This window comes from Lissotriton helveticus, chromosome 10, assembly GCF_964261635.1.
Source record: "Lissotriton helveticus chromosome 10, aLisHel1.1, whole genome shotgun sequence".
Taxonomy (NCBI): domain Eukaryota; kingdom Metazoa; phylum Chordata; class Amphibia; order Caudata; family Salamandridae; genus Lissotriton; species Lissotriton helveticus.
Window position 1 is genome coordinate 106370055 of NC_136071.1, and position 15763 is coordinate 106385817.

Genomic DNA, 15763 nt, shown 5'->3' on the forward strand with positions numbered 1-15763 from the left:
GTGAGTACCAAAACGGGACTAGTACCCAAGGTTGGAGGACCCCAGGGGAAGCAAGGAACCACCCAAGGTGAGTAGCCAGGGGCCCTAAGGCGCCCGGGTGCAGAGTGGTTACACCGGATCAGATGTCCATAGTACAACACAGGGCAAGTCGTGGTTGGAAAATTGGAGTTCTAGGACCCTTCCCAAGGGACCCCGAAGAAACCACTTGGATCAAGGAAGGTTGGAGAGTCACCCCACCCATGGATACCCAGACGATAAGGATACCTGCAACAGGGAGGCCAGTTGCATAGGGGTGAAATGGTTTCGGTTACCTCTGTAGATGCCAATGGAGGATAGTGGAAGTACAGAAGCTACAGCATCTGGTGGACCAGGGAAGTGGAACCAGGACAAAGAATCCAGACGAGAAGAACCTGAAAGCAGAGGGGACAGAGTCCAAACCACCCATAGATGCCCAGGAGCACAATACCAGGCCTGGTTGAAGGTTCTTGGTGTAGCACGGAGTAGAACAAACAGCAGCTGTGGAGACCAGGTGATGTTGTAGGAGCCTAGAAGCATTTCACAAGCTGTTTGACGCCGGTTGATGAGTGTAGGAAGTTCTTTGGTCGGCAGGACAACCAACAAGTCTTGACCAACGCAAACTATGGTTTGCGGGAGAAGATGCTTACTTGCAGACCAGCAAGGTCTGTGAGACTAACCCAGCAGAGGTAGGTTAGGGCCGACCCTCAGCATGCAGGAAAGCCAGCAGGAGTCAATGAAGGCCTCTCGAGGATCCTCTGGCAGCAGGCACAAGAGGTCGCAAGGAAGCCCCAGCAACACACAAGAGACGAAGTTCCACGATGTAGAAGATGCAGGCCAGACAACGTGCTTGGAGGTGGGCATTGATGAAGGCAGAGGCTACTTGAAGCTTGAAGATCTTCTGTGAAGAGAGCCAAAAAGGCCTTGGTAACGACAACCTGACGCGGTGCACAGGAAGGCACTCTACGTTGGCTGGAGAGGGATTGTAGTCTCCCACCACTGGTCAGACCTCTGGAGAACCAACAACCCACCACCTGTGTTGCAAAGCCGGGTGATGTCCGTGAGAAAACAGGATCAGCAAACCGGTCATTGAGGTGCCTGCGGATGCAGGTAAGTCACTCCTTCACTTCAAGGGAGATTCCTTCAGACTAGGATACAGACTGAGTCCTTGATGACTCGGAGGATGCACGGCCACAGAGTTGCAGATCTTTGGAAAAGCACAGGGACCTAGATGCAGCACGATTCTTCTTACCAGGAGCATTCTTGTCATGGGTCCTGGCTTGAAGAACAGCAGAGTGTCCACCAGCAGAAGAGTCTTTGACCAATCTTCAGACAACCGCAGTTGGATCCAGAAGTTGTTGTCGGGACAAATGTAAGGACCCACCCTGAGGGGAGCCCTTAAGTAACCCTAAAATGGAGAAGGACCTCTTCTCTGGTGACCCACCTATCAGATGGGTTCAGGGATGCTACTCAGCTGTCCTAGCCAGTCAGATGCTCCAAGGGGCCAAGATTCAATATGGCAGAATCAAGGGGCCACCTGGAGGAGCTCTGGACATCTCCCCAGGGAGGAGCTGGACGGGGACGGGGGGTCACTCCCCTTTCCTTTGTGTATTTTCATGCCAGAGCAGGAGCCAAGGGCTCCTGAACTGGGCAAAACTGGTTTATGCATGGAGAACCCCAAATGTGCCCTTCAGTGCAGTCTGGTGGTGCTCGGAAGCGCCCCCACCCTACCTAATTCTCCTTCGCAAGAAATCCTTTGTTCAGCTTCGCCTGCCTGAGTTAAGCTCATCAGCGGGGGAGGGGGCAGAACACTGTCTAGGGTCGGCAGCAGCGCGGGCTGGCAGTCAAACCCTGTAAGGCTACCTAGGAATTGGAAGGAGGGGGTCCTCTAAGGAGCCCTCTAGTACATGGCACCATGCAACAAACACTGGAATCGGTGTAGTTGCCTAATTCCAACATGTTTGATACAAACCATGACCAGGTTCGGGGCAGCCATTATGAAGTTAGATATCTCGATTTGCTAGTGTCCACTAAATACCTTATAATGGCTGTCCCTCACTTGCAAAGCCTAGAAAATGAAATCCATGGTTTGTAGGGGTACCTCTGTTCGTGCATGGGTACCCACACACTTAGAAACCTGTACTTGGACTGAAGGGCCTACCCTATAGGTTTTACGTGCAATGACCGGGATATAAGGGAAACCTTATATCTGAAGTAAAGGGTGCAGGCACACTGTCACGCAGACTGCAATGGCAGTTCTGCAGACACAGGGGTCGATTAGGATGGCGGTTTTTCCGCATCCTCCGGGCCGGCGGAAGTGTCCGCCGGCCTGGAGGATGCGGAAAAACCGCGGCGGAGACTCCAAAGACCCACCGCCAAATTAGGATGGCTGGTGGGTCTGATAATCTGTCCGCCGCTTTTCCGCCGCGGTCGGAAGGCGACCGCGGCGGAAAAGCACTAACATGTCTGGCGGTGTCTATCAGACACCGCCAGGCATATTAGGATGTCTGAAAATATATGCTTTTCCGCGGCGACTTTACCGCCGTGGAAAAGCATACGGACCTTCACTTCGGGGGCCCGTTGCGGGCCCCCTGGGTGAAGGTGGGGTGGGGGGTGCACATGGGGGGTACCTATGGTACCCCCCTGCATTTGCGTGCACAATGCAGCAGGCACCGCGCGGTGCCTGCCGCTTTGTGCACGCAAATGCTGTGCATGGATTTTTTACATTGCGGCGGATGCAGCTTGAAGCTGCACCCGCCGCAATGTTAGAGATGGAGGATGTGACCGCCACACTGGCGGTCACATCCTAATTTGATCGGAGGGAACGCCGCAGCCCATGCGGACGTTCCCTCCTCCTCAGGGGTCGCGGACGGACTCAAGTCCGTCCGCGATCCTAATCGACCCCTTGTGTGCGTGGGCTCCTATTGATGGCAACATACATGCTGCAGCCCATGGAAGACCCCTGGTATACCAATGCCCTTGGTACCTCAGTACCATATACTAGGGACTTACAATGGTACCCCAGAATGCCAATTGTGGAGTGTACAAAGTACTTACCAGAGCATTTAGAGGGGAGACTTCCACTGGGGTTCTGGTTAGCAAAATCACAGTGAACTGCAGTCAAAACACACTGAAACCAGGCAAACAGTGGGAGTATCTATGCCAGAAAGATCCTACTTTCCTGTAGACGTCACTGACTTCGGAATCTTCCTTAATGTCAGGTGAGCCCCCTGCGCCTAAGAAGTCTAGACTGGAGTTCCCTGGTCCTTCAACTGACCTTGTGCAAGCCAGGGCCTTCCAGCTACCAAGGCTGGATCTTTTCACTATGGCCCAAGGCCACTCCATAAGTGGTGTTCCGTTCCTGAGAATTTGACGATTCCAGCACCTCCTACTCAGACGCCTTCTGATGCTACACCTGCATGGGTTTTGGCCCCAGTTCCTAAATCGAAGTTAAACCAGACTAAAGCAGTGTGTCACATTCGCTCGGTCTCCTCCTCAACACCAGTCCTAAAGTCAGTGGTTGCACTGTCTACGAAGCTGTCACCAGCAACAAAGTTGATAGGCCAAACTATCATCTGTATGGCAAAGGAGAAGATCTGAGCTAATTTAATTGATGAATTGTAATTTGAACACCCTTCCACTGCCCAAAGGTTCACCTGCATGGAGAAAACGTTTGTCTCAGACTCCAAACCCTTGACTATGAACGATAACAAATTCAGCTAAAACTAAAGTAAAGTCGACTATTCTAACAGAAATTGTATAAGCTACTAAAAAGTTCTCCAGAACGTTTGCTTTACTTCCAATACTGCTCTATTGGACAATAAGGTGGCTGCATGAAGAAGCTTTTCCGGCCCAGCAGTTGACAGGGAGATCAGCAGATGCCACAGCCCTGCTCTGGTTGACCAGCACTTTTTGTCCTCCCATCCATTACCAGAGAGTCTGGTTATTCAGGCAACGTTTTCTAAGCAGAACCCAAATCCCTTCTCTACAGCTCTAGGAGATAGGGAATCCAAAAAGCTGGATGCCATCAGAAAATATGGCATTTGATTGATTTAATTTTCACTTTTAAGTAGACAATCCAAGTAGGAATTCCCATCAATGTCTTATGGTTTAATCACTTTGAGGTTCCTTTCCAGATATTTGGCAATCATGATCCTTAGCAGTATGGAGTGGGAGATCTGCTGGAGGGAGATTATGGAGTAAAAGTGCCAGCCCCTTCTTTATGAATGCTCTGGATGCAAATTCAGCACCAGTTCTTGATATGTAGGTAGTTATAAATTGAGCGCAAAAGAGTTTAATGAATGGTTTGGCCATACCTTAGACAGCGTCTCTCTCATAAAGTTGAAAAGTAAAAAAATACAAAATCAGCCCCATAGTATACCGAATACTTAGCCACGATTAAGATGTGTGCTAAATAAAGTGAACAGAAATGCAGGACAAACTATTTCATGATGTTCAAATAAGTTACGTGTGGGAGCTAATAATATATAAAAAATCTTATGTAGATCGGCCTCAATAGCATATTTGCCGGATTAGATAGAGACAAACGGGAAATTACATCAAAAAGTTTTCAAAGTGATGAGGAATCTATGCTTACCCTTATTTAATAGTGCAGTATTACTGGGATCGGAATAGTTAAGTGAATCGTTCTCTCAGTTCTTTCAAGGTAAAATAGATATGATTATAGAGAATTTCAAGCTGGAGAGCATTGAAGAGTTAGAATCCATGCAATCCTCAATATTGGAAACAAGTCCGCCAATAACCTTGTCTTCATTTGTAATCTGTCTTTAAAGTAAAACCAGTCTCTCCTCTGGACCCATGCCTGGCTTCTTGCTTCAATCGTGTCACAAACACCTTTGCACCGGTGACTACTAGTTTGTGAATATGTCGAATGAATCTGCAACCTACTCACAAGTGTGAAATGGGGTGCAGATTTTTCACATCCTAAAAAAGCCTTGAGCCGGTCCCTAGCAATTATCAATTTACAGACCCATCTCTTGGTTACCTTTTCCCAGCAAATATATGTCAGGGAGAGACATCGACAGACGGCTATAGTTGCATCTAGAAATCAATGATGAATTGAATAAAACCCAGGTGGGTGTTTCAGTCCATTTCATTACACAGAACCAGCATTGGTACCAGTTCTTGGTGAAATTAGAATGCTTCTAGACAAGAGTTTCAGTACAGCACTGTTATTGTTAGATCTCAGTGCTGCATTTGGCACAGTTGCCCACCCTATTGTGGTCAACAGAGTTAACTTGACTGGGGTCCAGGATAGGGAGCTAGATTTACTCATATCCTTTCTTCTAAACTGCACACAAATTGTCAGACTGTCCTTCTTTGCATCGAAAATTTAGCTCGGAGGTAGCTCGGAGTTGTGCAGATCTTGCCCATTGGTGCTTTATCAGTCTCACACTAACTGGGAGCAATAGATTTGGGGGGAATCACCAACTTTAACAACAAACAATCTGTGTTTTTTAAAAGATAGTAAACTAACTTTAAAGAAACACATCTGAAAGAGACTATTAGTTATAGATTCCTTACCTTAGAATTACCCCAAGGCGTCAGATTGTATATGGAGAAATGGTTTTGTAGCAGTACCCTTGCCTGTCAGTAGGTGGTGTCGGTCGACTCCATGTGTGGCGTCGTGATCACCGGGAAGACATTGCGGTATCTACTTAGACGCCACCCCTGCGCACTAACTTCAGTTCTTTACACGACATTTCACGCCAAAAGCGCAGAGCCACGCAAGACACTGACCACTGGTGCACAAAACAAGGGTCCTGAAAGGGAGTCCCTTACATTAGAAGTCAGTTTGCAGAACGGGGAGGATGGGTGGGGCGGTAAGGAATCTATAACTAATATATGTCTCTTACAGATATATCTGCAAGAGACCTATATTAGTTATTGCATGACTTTGCGCTTTTGAAGCAGAATGTCGTGTAAAGAACTGAAGTCAGCGCCAGGGGTGGCTTATAAGTAGATACTGCAACATCCCAGCGATCATGATGCCGACAACGGACGAAGAGACGACCTACGCCACCTACCGACATGCAAGTGTACTGCTAAGAAAAAATTTCTCCGGGTCCAGTGTGACGTCTGGGTGTAATTCTAAGGTAAGGAATCTATAACTAATATATGTCTCTTACAGATATATTGTTACCACATTTAAGTAACTTGTTCATTAGGAAGTCTCAGGCTTTCTCTACCTAAACTACCTAAGAATGCTGAGAAAGTTTCTACCTCTGCTACTGGTCTAGGCCACTGTTCTATCTGGCCTGGACTACTGTAGCGCATCATATTTGAGTCGGTGGTCATTTGCTATCATGAGACTGCAACGGTCCAAAATCTGGAATGAGTCATTTCAGTTCAGTGCCTCCAGCCTTAAAATCTTTACATTGGCTGAAGGTAAACATGAGATTTATATTTAAAACAGCTTGTTTAGCTGATATGGTCTCCTTCACCGAGGTTCCTAAGGTTTTAACTAAGAAATGGCTAACTTTACAGGCCTTGCCGTTCCCTGCACTAGGCTGAGGCATACCGTCTCTGCATGCCTTGTATAACATTTGCATATAAAGGTGGGAGAGCTTTTTCCTTTCTTGCCCTTAAAACTTGAAAGTTTTCACCTAGGTTTAATGGCTAAATCGAACTGTCTCAGTTTTCAAAAGGGCCTTAAATTGTGGCTATTCGAACAATCTACAAGCTCATCTCAGTAAAGCTAGGGCAATAGACTTTTGGATTTAACTGGTAGCACCTGAACACTCTTTTACGGCAACAGATGAGCTTTATAAACATGCATCATCATGGGTCGCATATTTTTGCATCTGGCAGTTTTGCAATCCACACGGCTAATGCCACCTAACTTCATGCCTATGGTTATCAGCCTGTCAGAACATCTGAAGTAGCAAGTTTCTGACATTGTGAGTAATGGCCTACAAGCATCAAAGCAGACCCTGAAGTGTGGCTTAGACTCTATGGACATGGTCTACGGGTACAGCTGTCGGTTTGCATTTACTTCTTTTAATGCATTACACTGGATTCTGGTAAATTTCATGGCTGTGCTCTTGGACATGGCCTTTGTTGGTGAGTAACTTTTCAGGGAGAAGGCTTACTCCTCCTTGAAATGTTTCAAGGACAGTGGCGCTACGACTCTACCCTAGGCCTGGCCTCCTACACAGCAATTCCACCAGTAGTACTGTAATTTCTTAGGTTATTCTAGAGCTGTGCAGTCCGAATGTACTGACTGCTGCACTCTAGAGTGAAGTGGCCTTAGGAGGCATTATCATTACCAGCAGATCCAGTCCCTGCCTTGGGTGACGCATTTCAGTTGAAGTGGAACTTTCAGATGCATGTCGAGTTTCCCCCACATCCTTGATTCCTCAGGTTCAGAAGAAGGTATGCCAATACCAGGCTCAAGTAATTCTCTTCGCCTCCGATTGGCCCAGAAGGTTGTGGCATGCAGACCTCCAGTGCTTTTCCACATGTCCTCCAACCAAGCAAGCTGCCAATCAGACTGGACATTCTCTCCCAGTCAGGCAGAATGGTTCTGAATCCCAATCTCCGAGGCTTTCACTTTCATGCCTGGAGATTAAACTGGAACATTTGAACTCCTTCCTGCTGACTCTGAAGGTGATGGACGTCCTCTTGTCTGCGCTTAGCCCCTTTGCCAGTCCGCTTTCTGTAGAAGATGGAGTAACTTTGTTGCTTGGTGCACGGGCTACACTGAGGACTCCTTACAGGCTAAATGGCCCCAGGTCTTGCAGTTTGCACTTTCCTTTGCCCAGTGAGAATGTGCAGCAGGCCCTTTTCCACCATCTTCCAGACCCGCCTTCCTTGCTCAAGTCCACAATTGTGGTGCGCTTTCTAAAGGGATAGACAAATCTGTATCCGCCAACCCCCTTGCTTGTACCTAGTGGGACCTTAACTTCGTTTTAGGTTTTCTAATAGGGACTCTGTTTGTGCCCCTGTATAGCCGTTCTTTAAGAATGTTGACTTAAAGGCAATGTTTTTAGTGGCAATCACCTCAGCCAGCTGAGTAAGCTGCAAACTCTGTTATCATCCACTTTTCACCTTCTTTTACCCGAACAAAGTGGTGTTGCGAACCAGGGCTGATTTTGTGCCAAACGTGGTGGCTCCTATCCACCTGTCTGTCCATCGCCCATGTGTTCTTTTATCCACCACTCCATCTGATGAAGGAAGAGGAGCAGTTCCACAGGTCGGATCCTGGGCAGGCAGTCACCTACTACCTGGACAGGACCCAGAACATATGACTGGATGACTAGTTCTTCTTCGGCAAATGTGCTGCCAGAATAGGTAAAGCAGTGCAGAAAAGGACCAAGTAGGAACCTCCGGAAGAGATCAGGGCCCATTCCACCAAAGCCAAATCAATCACTTCTGTGCTTGTCAGAAGAGTTCCAGCAGTAGAGATCTGCAATGCAGTGTTGTTGGCATACCTACACTCCTTTAACAAGCATTACTGCTTGGATTCTGAAGTGCGTAGAGATGGCTCCTTCCCAGTTCAGTTTTGCACGATTTCCTTATATAACCATCAATCAATCCTCCTCCTGGTCAGGATATGGCTTTGGAATCTGTTCTACAGCAAGAAAAGTTTACTTACCTGAGGTAACATTCTTTCTGGTAAATACTGTCTACCTGCAGATTCTTCACCCACATGCAAACCTCTGCCCTTTGATGGATATATTATAGAGAAAGATATGAAGTTCCCAACACCCCCTGCCAGCAACAAGAGAGCTTTGGAATTTCCAAACCTAGTTTTACGAGTGGGATTATTCTATGGGTGGGAAATCTGCAGGTAGATGAATACCCATCAGAAAGATTGTTACCACAGGTAAATAACCTTTTCGTACTGTGGTTAGTGTTATTAGTATTAGTGCTATTTTTTGTTGTTATTCACAGAATAAGGCTTTTAGTTTGCTTACTCTGTTTTTACGGATATAATGTTTTGTTTCCAAAACTCAGAAGCCCTCTGAGTTTCATCCCTTAACCAGGTCGAGTCCCTTGTCCACAGGCTTACGCAGCTGACTGGCTATATATTGTGCCATCTTGTCCACTGGGGATCATTCTGACGAACAAGGGTGGAATATATCCTCCAGGTCTAACATATCAGGCGAGGGCTTCACCTGCTGACCCTAGTCATGCTTTTTTAGGTCTCTCGACCTATCAATGCGCATGCGCATTGAGCGGAGCGAGAATTTAAGTGCTCAAAATACTCGTGAAACCAAGGGTTTTTTCGTGCGGTTTTCTTCGAGTTCACGTGAATCATGTGACCAAACAAGCACGCGCATCAGCCTCCCTCCCTTCCTCCTAATTGCATTTTTTCACGGCCGCCACCACATCAAAGGGCTTCTCCCAGCGTGCGCTCTGCGGCTTCTCCTCCCCTAATTATTCATGGCTGGCCGGCCGTACTTTCAGTTTCCCGGCCGCTCATCTTCTCGCTTGCTCCCTTTACTAACAAGCATTTACTAACAAAGTCTTGAAAGTCTGCTTTAACAGCGTGCACATCAAATACGGCTTTATTTGTGTTTTTTTACTAACAAAGTCTTCCAAGTGTCAAGAGACAAGAAATAAAAGTCTTGAAAGTCTGCTTTAACGGCGTGCGCATCAAATACGGCTTTATTTGTGTTTTTTTACTAACAAAGTCTTGAAAGTCCAAGTGTCAAGAGACAAGAAATAAAAGTCTTGAAAGTCTACTTTAACAGCGTGCGCATCAAATACGGCTTTATTTGTGTTTTCTTTTACCAAGTGTCAAGAGACAAGAAATAAAAGTCTTGAAAGTCTGCTTTAACAGCGTGCGCATCAAATACGGCTTTGTGTTTTCTTTTACCAAGTGTCAAGAGACAAAATAAAAAGTGGCGTCTTTCTGGTGCCATAGCTTGAGTAAGCAACGTGTGCACGTAGCAATGCCATTTCAGAAATGGAAGTGTGCTTTAAGGGAGTGTGCTTCAAATACAGCTTTAGTTCATTTTTTTTTTTTACTAGGTTTCAGAGCAGCATCCCCAATTTGTCAAACCCTCTGGCTGCAAATGTGCCTCCCGGCTATTTATAATATAAATTCACACATTTAAATACCCGGCTTCGGCAGGAATGCCCTTCCCTTCTGTAAGTAGCTGCCCCTTTTAGAGGCGTTCCCAAGCGCTCCGACTACAGCCGCTTGGCGTTAACACCGGTCCTTCATATCATCTGCTTTTGATCATTAACCTGCCTCGGCGGTCTTGTTTCTCAGAGGGGTATGGTGTGGTCTATGGAGTCTAGTCTAGTGTGGACTATTACAACGGTCGCATGCCGATTCTTGCAGTGTTCAGCACAGACGGTGTGAGAAGTGCAGAACCCGACATGCATATTCATGGTCTGTCTGTTCTCTTCCATCGCTTATATTTTAGAAAAGGCGGATGTGATTAACTATGTATTTAAGATATTCGCCTGCTCTTCTTTTTAAAGGAAAGTACAGTTTGCAGTTGCACAGAAAAGGGCACGATTACAGTAAATATAAGCATTTCACGTAAACACTTGCATATTAATGTAGATATTATATCTGTTCCTTCCTGCATCACTCTCCTCCCCCTTTTTCATTAGGTCGAGCCTGATTAAAGAACTTAAGGATATTGACAAAGCCACTAGCTGTGGCTTAACACTTATAAGGTCCCAAAGGCGAGACCTATTGGCTATGCCAATGCTTGTTGATGTTTGGGCTCAGGAGTAGCATCATATACACTGTCTAAGTTCCCTGGTAAATCCATACCAACTGTGCCAGCCTCATCTACTGGAACTGGGGCCAAATCAACCCATTATTGCGGGTGGTACTGATAGAGATCGCAGGCCACCCGGCCAATAATTTCACCATACACGTACCGGGCCCATATATTTTTCCAATTTTATTATCATATATATCAATCGGGCGACCTTACACTCTACTACCAGTAACCCTGGTTCCTTTCCTATTTATTTCTAGTGTACCCGACTTACCAATCCACCTTTACGGGTACCTATGACTACAACTGATCAGGGAGCTAGCTGTGAAAGAAAGGCAGAAAACCAAAATACCAACATATACTCTTATACTTTCATTAAATGACCACAGACTACTGGGAAGGTTTAAAGATTTTATCTAGAATTCAGATTAGGAAAGCATACAGTTTACAACTAAAAGGCAATCGATAATTAAAATAACGAACAGCACATAGCCATAGAGAAAATAAATCAGGGCAACCATTTATGAGTCTATAGGAAAAAGGACATGAGAAATACTAAACAGATTTCAGGAATGGAACTTAAGAAATTATAGCTATAAATGGGCAAATTTATGCACGTACTAGAATTACACTACGGGGAAATACTCCAAGGTTTGGATAAGAATTTAGGAAATCCTATACATCTATAGGAAGGGTAAAAATTGGAACACGCTATAGTTCTAGAAACCTTACTTCAATCAATTCGAGAGGAGAAAAACATCTATATTTTCATAAACGGTATGAAGAATTGTAAATAAAGGAAGGGTAACATAGGAACATGCTAGAAAACATCAATAACGTATGAGCTTTCATTCAGTAGCTTTGCGAAAGCATGGAAAATCAAATATGCGCAAAAGTGTGTCTTTATTAAAGCAAAGACAGAAAATAGAAGGTGCAGTATAGATTTTCAGCACTATCTATTTACCTAGAATGGTGTGAAGACCAACCCTGGCCACGGATCAGTCAAAGACAGGAAAAACCCCAAGGAAGGACAGTCATCAATGGGACAGCAGGTGCAGAATGGACACCCCAGGACAGGACAGGAAAACCAGATTAGGATCAGGACAGGACCACCAAGGCACGACCAGCACCCGCAGTTTGGAAGCAACGCCTGCGCTGAACCCTCTCTGCAGCTATCAGCCAGAACCCCGATTGGGTTATCGAACTCCCCAGCAAAGTGCTCCGCCAGCACTTAAGGTTCAGTAAAACCTTTGAGTCTATGGTATATTTCGGACAGAGTGCTCCGCAGCGCTCTGTATTCAGTCACCTATTGAGTGCGTTGGGTCAGTGACAGGTCAGCTATTCGGACAAGTCGGACAATTTCTCTAGCTAAACCTAGGCTAGTTATACTGTTTTCGGGTCAGTGTACCACCCCCCAAATGTTGCGAGTGTCAGAATCCCCAATTTCGATTGGTCCCTAAGTAGGATAGGTCAACACACCAATCAGAACAAACTTCTACAAGCCTAAATTAACATTTCTGGGACCGCCTAGCAAATTTGGGGTTCCCATGAGATATTCTACAAAATACAATAGAAGAAATACATTTGTAACAATTGCAGAACAGTTCGACTTCTTCGGCTGGGTGAAGGTGCATCTTCCCAGGCACATTTTGGCTGCCACCTCTGGTTGGCAGTCGTTCAATGTCACTGGCCGAAGTCTGTCATGCGCATTAGTGTACTTCAATGTGGAGTCCCGAGCATCCCATCAACCCTCAATACCGTGGTACATGAAAAGTAAGCGAAAACAAATTAAAACATAGAAATAAATGAGTTCACTGTATACCATGAATAGCTACTCTATACCCCTTTATTTATAATATACTATTGCGTGAGTGTTTTAGTGCAGACAGACAATAACATAAAAAATGTGCGCAAGCTTCACCGTGTGAGAATACAGACAGCCATTTTAAAAGCAAGTGCGCAAGCGCAAAGTTTTCCCACCAGAACTGCAAGTGCGTCACGTCACGTGAGTGTGACTAACGCATGCGCAGAAGGAAAACCCGCCAAGCAGCGGCCATTTTAGGAACAATCGTTAATAAGTTAGTAAACACATAGGCAAGCGTCTCTAGGACACCCCAAATGACAGAATAAAGGGAAATTAGTAAGACGAACAGGTTGAATTACATGGTTATAAGTTATGCGAGGTTCATGAGTACGAGCAAGCCGCGTAACGTGCAAATTCTTGCTCCATCAGTACTGCTTCACAAGCACCCGGGAGTGCCCTTTCGGACCTGGTTTACCATCCCATGTGGACACGGACCAAGCCTAGAATGCATCTTTAAACCTGCGAAAGGCGTTGCCCCCATTGCGTTGCTCCAGCTTTTGTTTAGCTTTTGCCATAGCCCTCTGATGTTCAAGGTTCAGATATTCCCTACAGGGAACTAGAGTCTTCCTTCATAGGAGGGTTTCAGTATAGCTAGCAGCCATATACAGTAGCTCCTTCCCAAAAGGTTCCAGAGCATTAGTTACTGCCTTTTTTACAGAGTCTACCGCCAATGAGAAGTTCCCATCCCCGGGTGTAAATCCCTCCACCTCTTCCTCATAATTTTCTTGGAAATCCCTCTGCATTCTGCCTGAGTAGTAACTAAACAAGAGCCTGGCACTGGATGGCTCAGGAATGCTGCAATAAATAGTGAGGCTTTAAAGCAGGGCAAAATAGAGCCTGAAGCACAAAGCTGTTGCCCCCACCAGTTAATATGTAAGTATGCACTCCAGCGTTGATTAGGTGGTGAAGCATCCAATAGGCCTAGGATACACTACCAAGAGTCAGAATTAATATGGGTATTTTGGACACGGGAGTGCCCCACTATGCAGCACTTAAGAGTATATGTAAAGTGCGGGTTGAATTGGTCTGCCTTGGCAGATCCGGAAAAGTGGTTGCTGCAGTGTCTCCTCTGGCTCCGCGCATTTGCTGTTCAAAACTGAGTGTCTTGCAGTGGAGCCAGAAGGGGTCCCCAGGTGATTGTAGGAGCTCTCATGCTCACCCTAATGTATGGAGGACCACTCTGCACTGCGTAATCTTGTGATTGTTGCCTCACCAAGCATGTGGGGAGAAAAAAAGGTTAAAAAGCAGCCCCTCTGGCATCCTTCCACAGAAAAATCACATGATAGAAACAACACTGCATCGAAATGCATAATGTATAGCAAAATGAACAAATAAAACTACCAGAGAAGACTCCACAAAAAGAATGATGCATTGACATTCTGTTGAAGTTGTGAAGAAGATTGTTGTCCTGATGTTTCCAAACTGGTGTTGTAGTGTGATTGCCTATTTCTGAACTACATTTTATCTCTATTGCCTCTAGAATATGTAGTATGTAACTGTTGACATCTAATGTAAGCTGCTGCTGAAGAACAAAGTGAAGTTAAAGGGCATAATCCTCATCTCCGATCAGGACACAGAATTAGCTTGGTCCCGTAGTTTATGTGGCTGTGGTTAAAATGTTATGTGGAGTTTAGTGCTTTCGGTAGAGTATGAGCATAGTTCCATGAGACAAAAAATAGATGATAGTGAATGTGTGTGCATGCATATATGCAGGAGACATAATAGCTAAGCACTGAGTCTCTGGCCATCAAGATTTTCTTAGTTACAACAATTCTATGTGGCGATCTGAATTTTTAATTTGATATCTTCTGTTTTAGTTCCTGCATGGCCGGGGTAAGAAAGAGCTGAATATGAGGATGGTGCAGACAATGAGAATTGGCTTGAAAGACCAGAATAAAGGACTTTTTGCTGTTTGGCAGGAAATATTTCAGCTCCCCAAAGCGCAGAGGTGAGCTCATATCCTGAATTTAGAGTAACAGTGGAACCATGAGATTAAGAGTGCATTACACAGCGGATTCACAGTGTTATGTGTTTTATTATTCATCAGTATAGCTATGTAAACGCCACATCGAGCTACCATTTTATTTCATTTACACCTGAAGAATGTTGGTTTGGCACTTCATGAATAGGTGCTGTGTTCTTGCTCCAGTATTGGAACTTTCATAGACTTGCATGCTTGAATCATTCCCCGTTGTTGCGATGGCAGTCCCATGGCATATTAAAATAACTATGCAATGGTAAATATAGACTAGAAAGGCCCTGCCCCCATTAGTTTTGTAACATATCTTGGTCCTTGTTAAAAAAGAGACCAAGGTTAGGTTTCAACCAATCAGGTTACCTTGTTGTTTAGAACACCCCTATTAGAAGCCCCATTCCATCAGATTTTCTACCGCACATCATGTTAGGGAGTCTCCCCTGAGCTCTGCTCAGTTATATCTGTTGTATTCTTTACCAAAGAATCCAGACCTCTTTATTACTTCAGGAAACATTCAAGTTTTACTGTAACATCGATTTTGGTCTGTATTTCTTTTACTTTTACTCCGACTTAGTCATGTCAGATAAGGAAAAGAAGAGCATTTCCAGGGCTCGTGGTACCTGTGCTAAGAAGACGTTTTATTCAGTTGACCCCCATCAGGACAATATTAATTGCCTTTATCCAGTGCATAAGGCCGTGAATGTAAAGTATGTTGTACCTTTTCTACCAAAACTCTTAAAGACTGTGAAGACCGGTTGCTGATATGGGTAGAAACATATAAAGCAAGGAAGGACCCAGAATGCATTGACGTCAGTGAGGATTCTCTATCATCCTCCAGAAGGTTGCATAAGAGAAAGATGCCATCCCCTTCTTACTCCTCTCTGGAGCCGCCAAAGAAAGTCTGAAAACAGGCCACTCATGGATTTTACAGGGGTCATAGTCGTTCTAAATCTCCTCGGGAAAGGCTGCAGGAGAAGAAAGGACTATCTATCTCCCCAAAAACAACAGAAATGTCTAGGTCTGAGCCACCTACACCACCTCCACAGGTTCGGCACTCTTTCAAAAAACCCACTTCAGTGCCATCTATTGACAGAACGTCGACTAGCATCTCCCTGTCAACTAGCATCATCACTGCGCTGTCTAGGACCTCAGCTGCTTCGACAATTACATCCTCAACGGCGGCTCTTGTGCCTAGAACGT

The 15763-nt window shown here is 45.3% G+C and overlaps 1 protein-coding gene across 1 annotated transcript in view; it reads left to right on the top strand.

Annotated features, from left to right (window-relative positions):
* The window catches only part of CHTF18 (chromosome transmission fidelity factor 18), a 428817-nt gene that overhangs the window by 172646 nt on the left and 240408 nt on the right, over positions 1 to 15763 (top strand). Inside the window, exon 14 of the mRNA XM_078664893.1 lies at positions 14406 to 14536. Coding sequence (XP_078521019.1) covers positions 14406 to 14536 — 131 coding nt within the window. The remainder of the gene's footprint in view (positions 1 to 14405; positions 14537 to 15763) is intronic.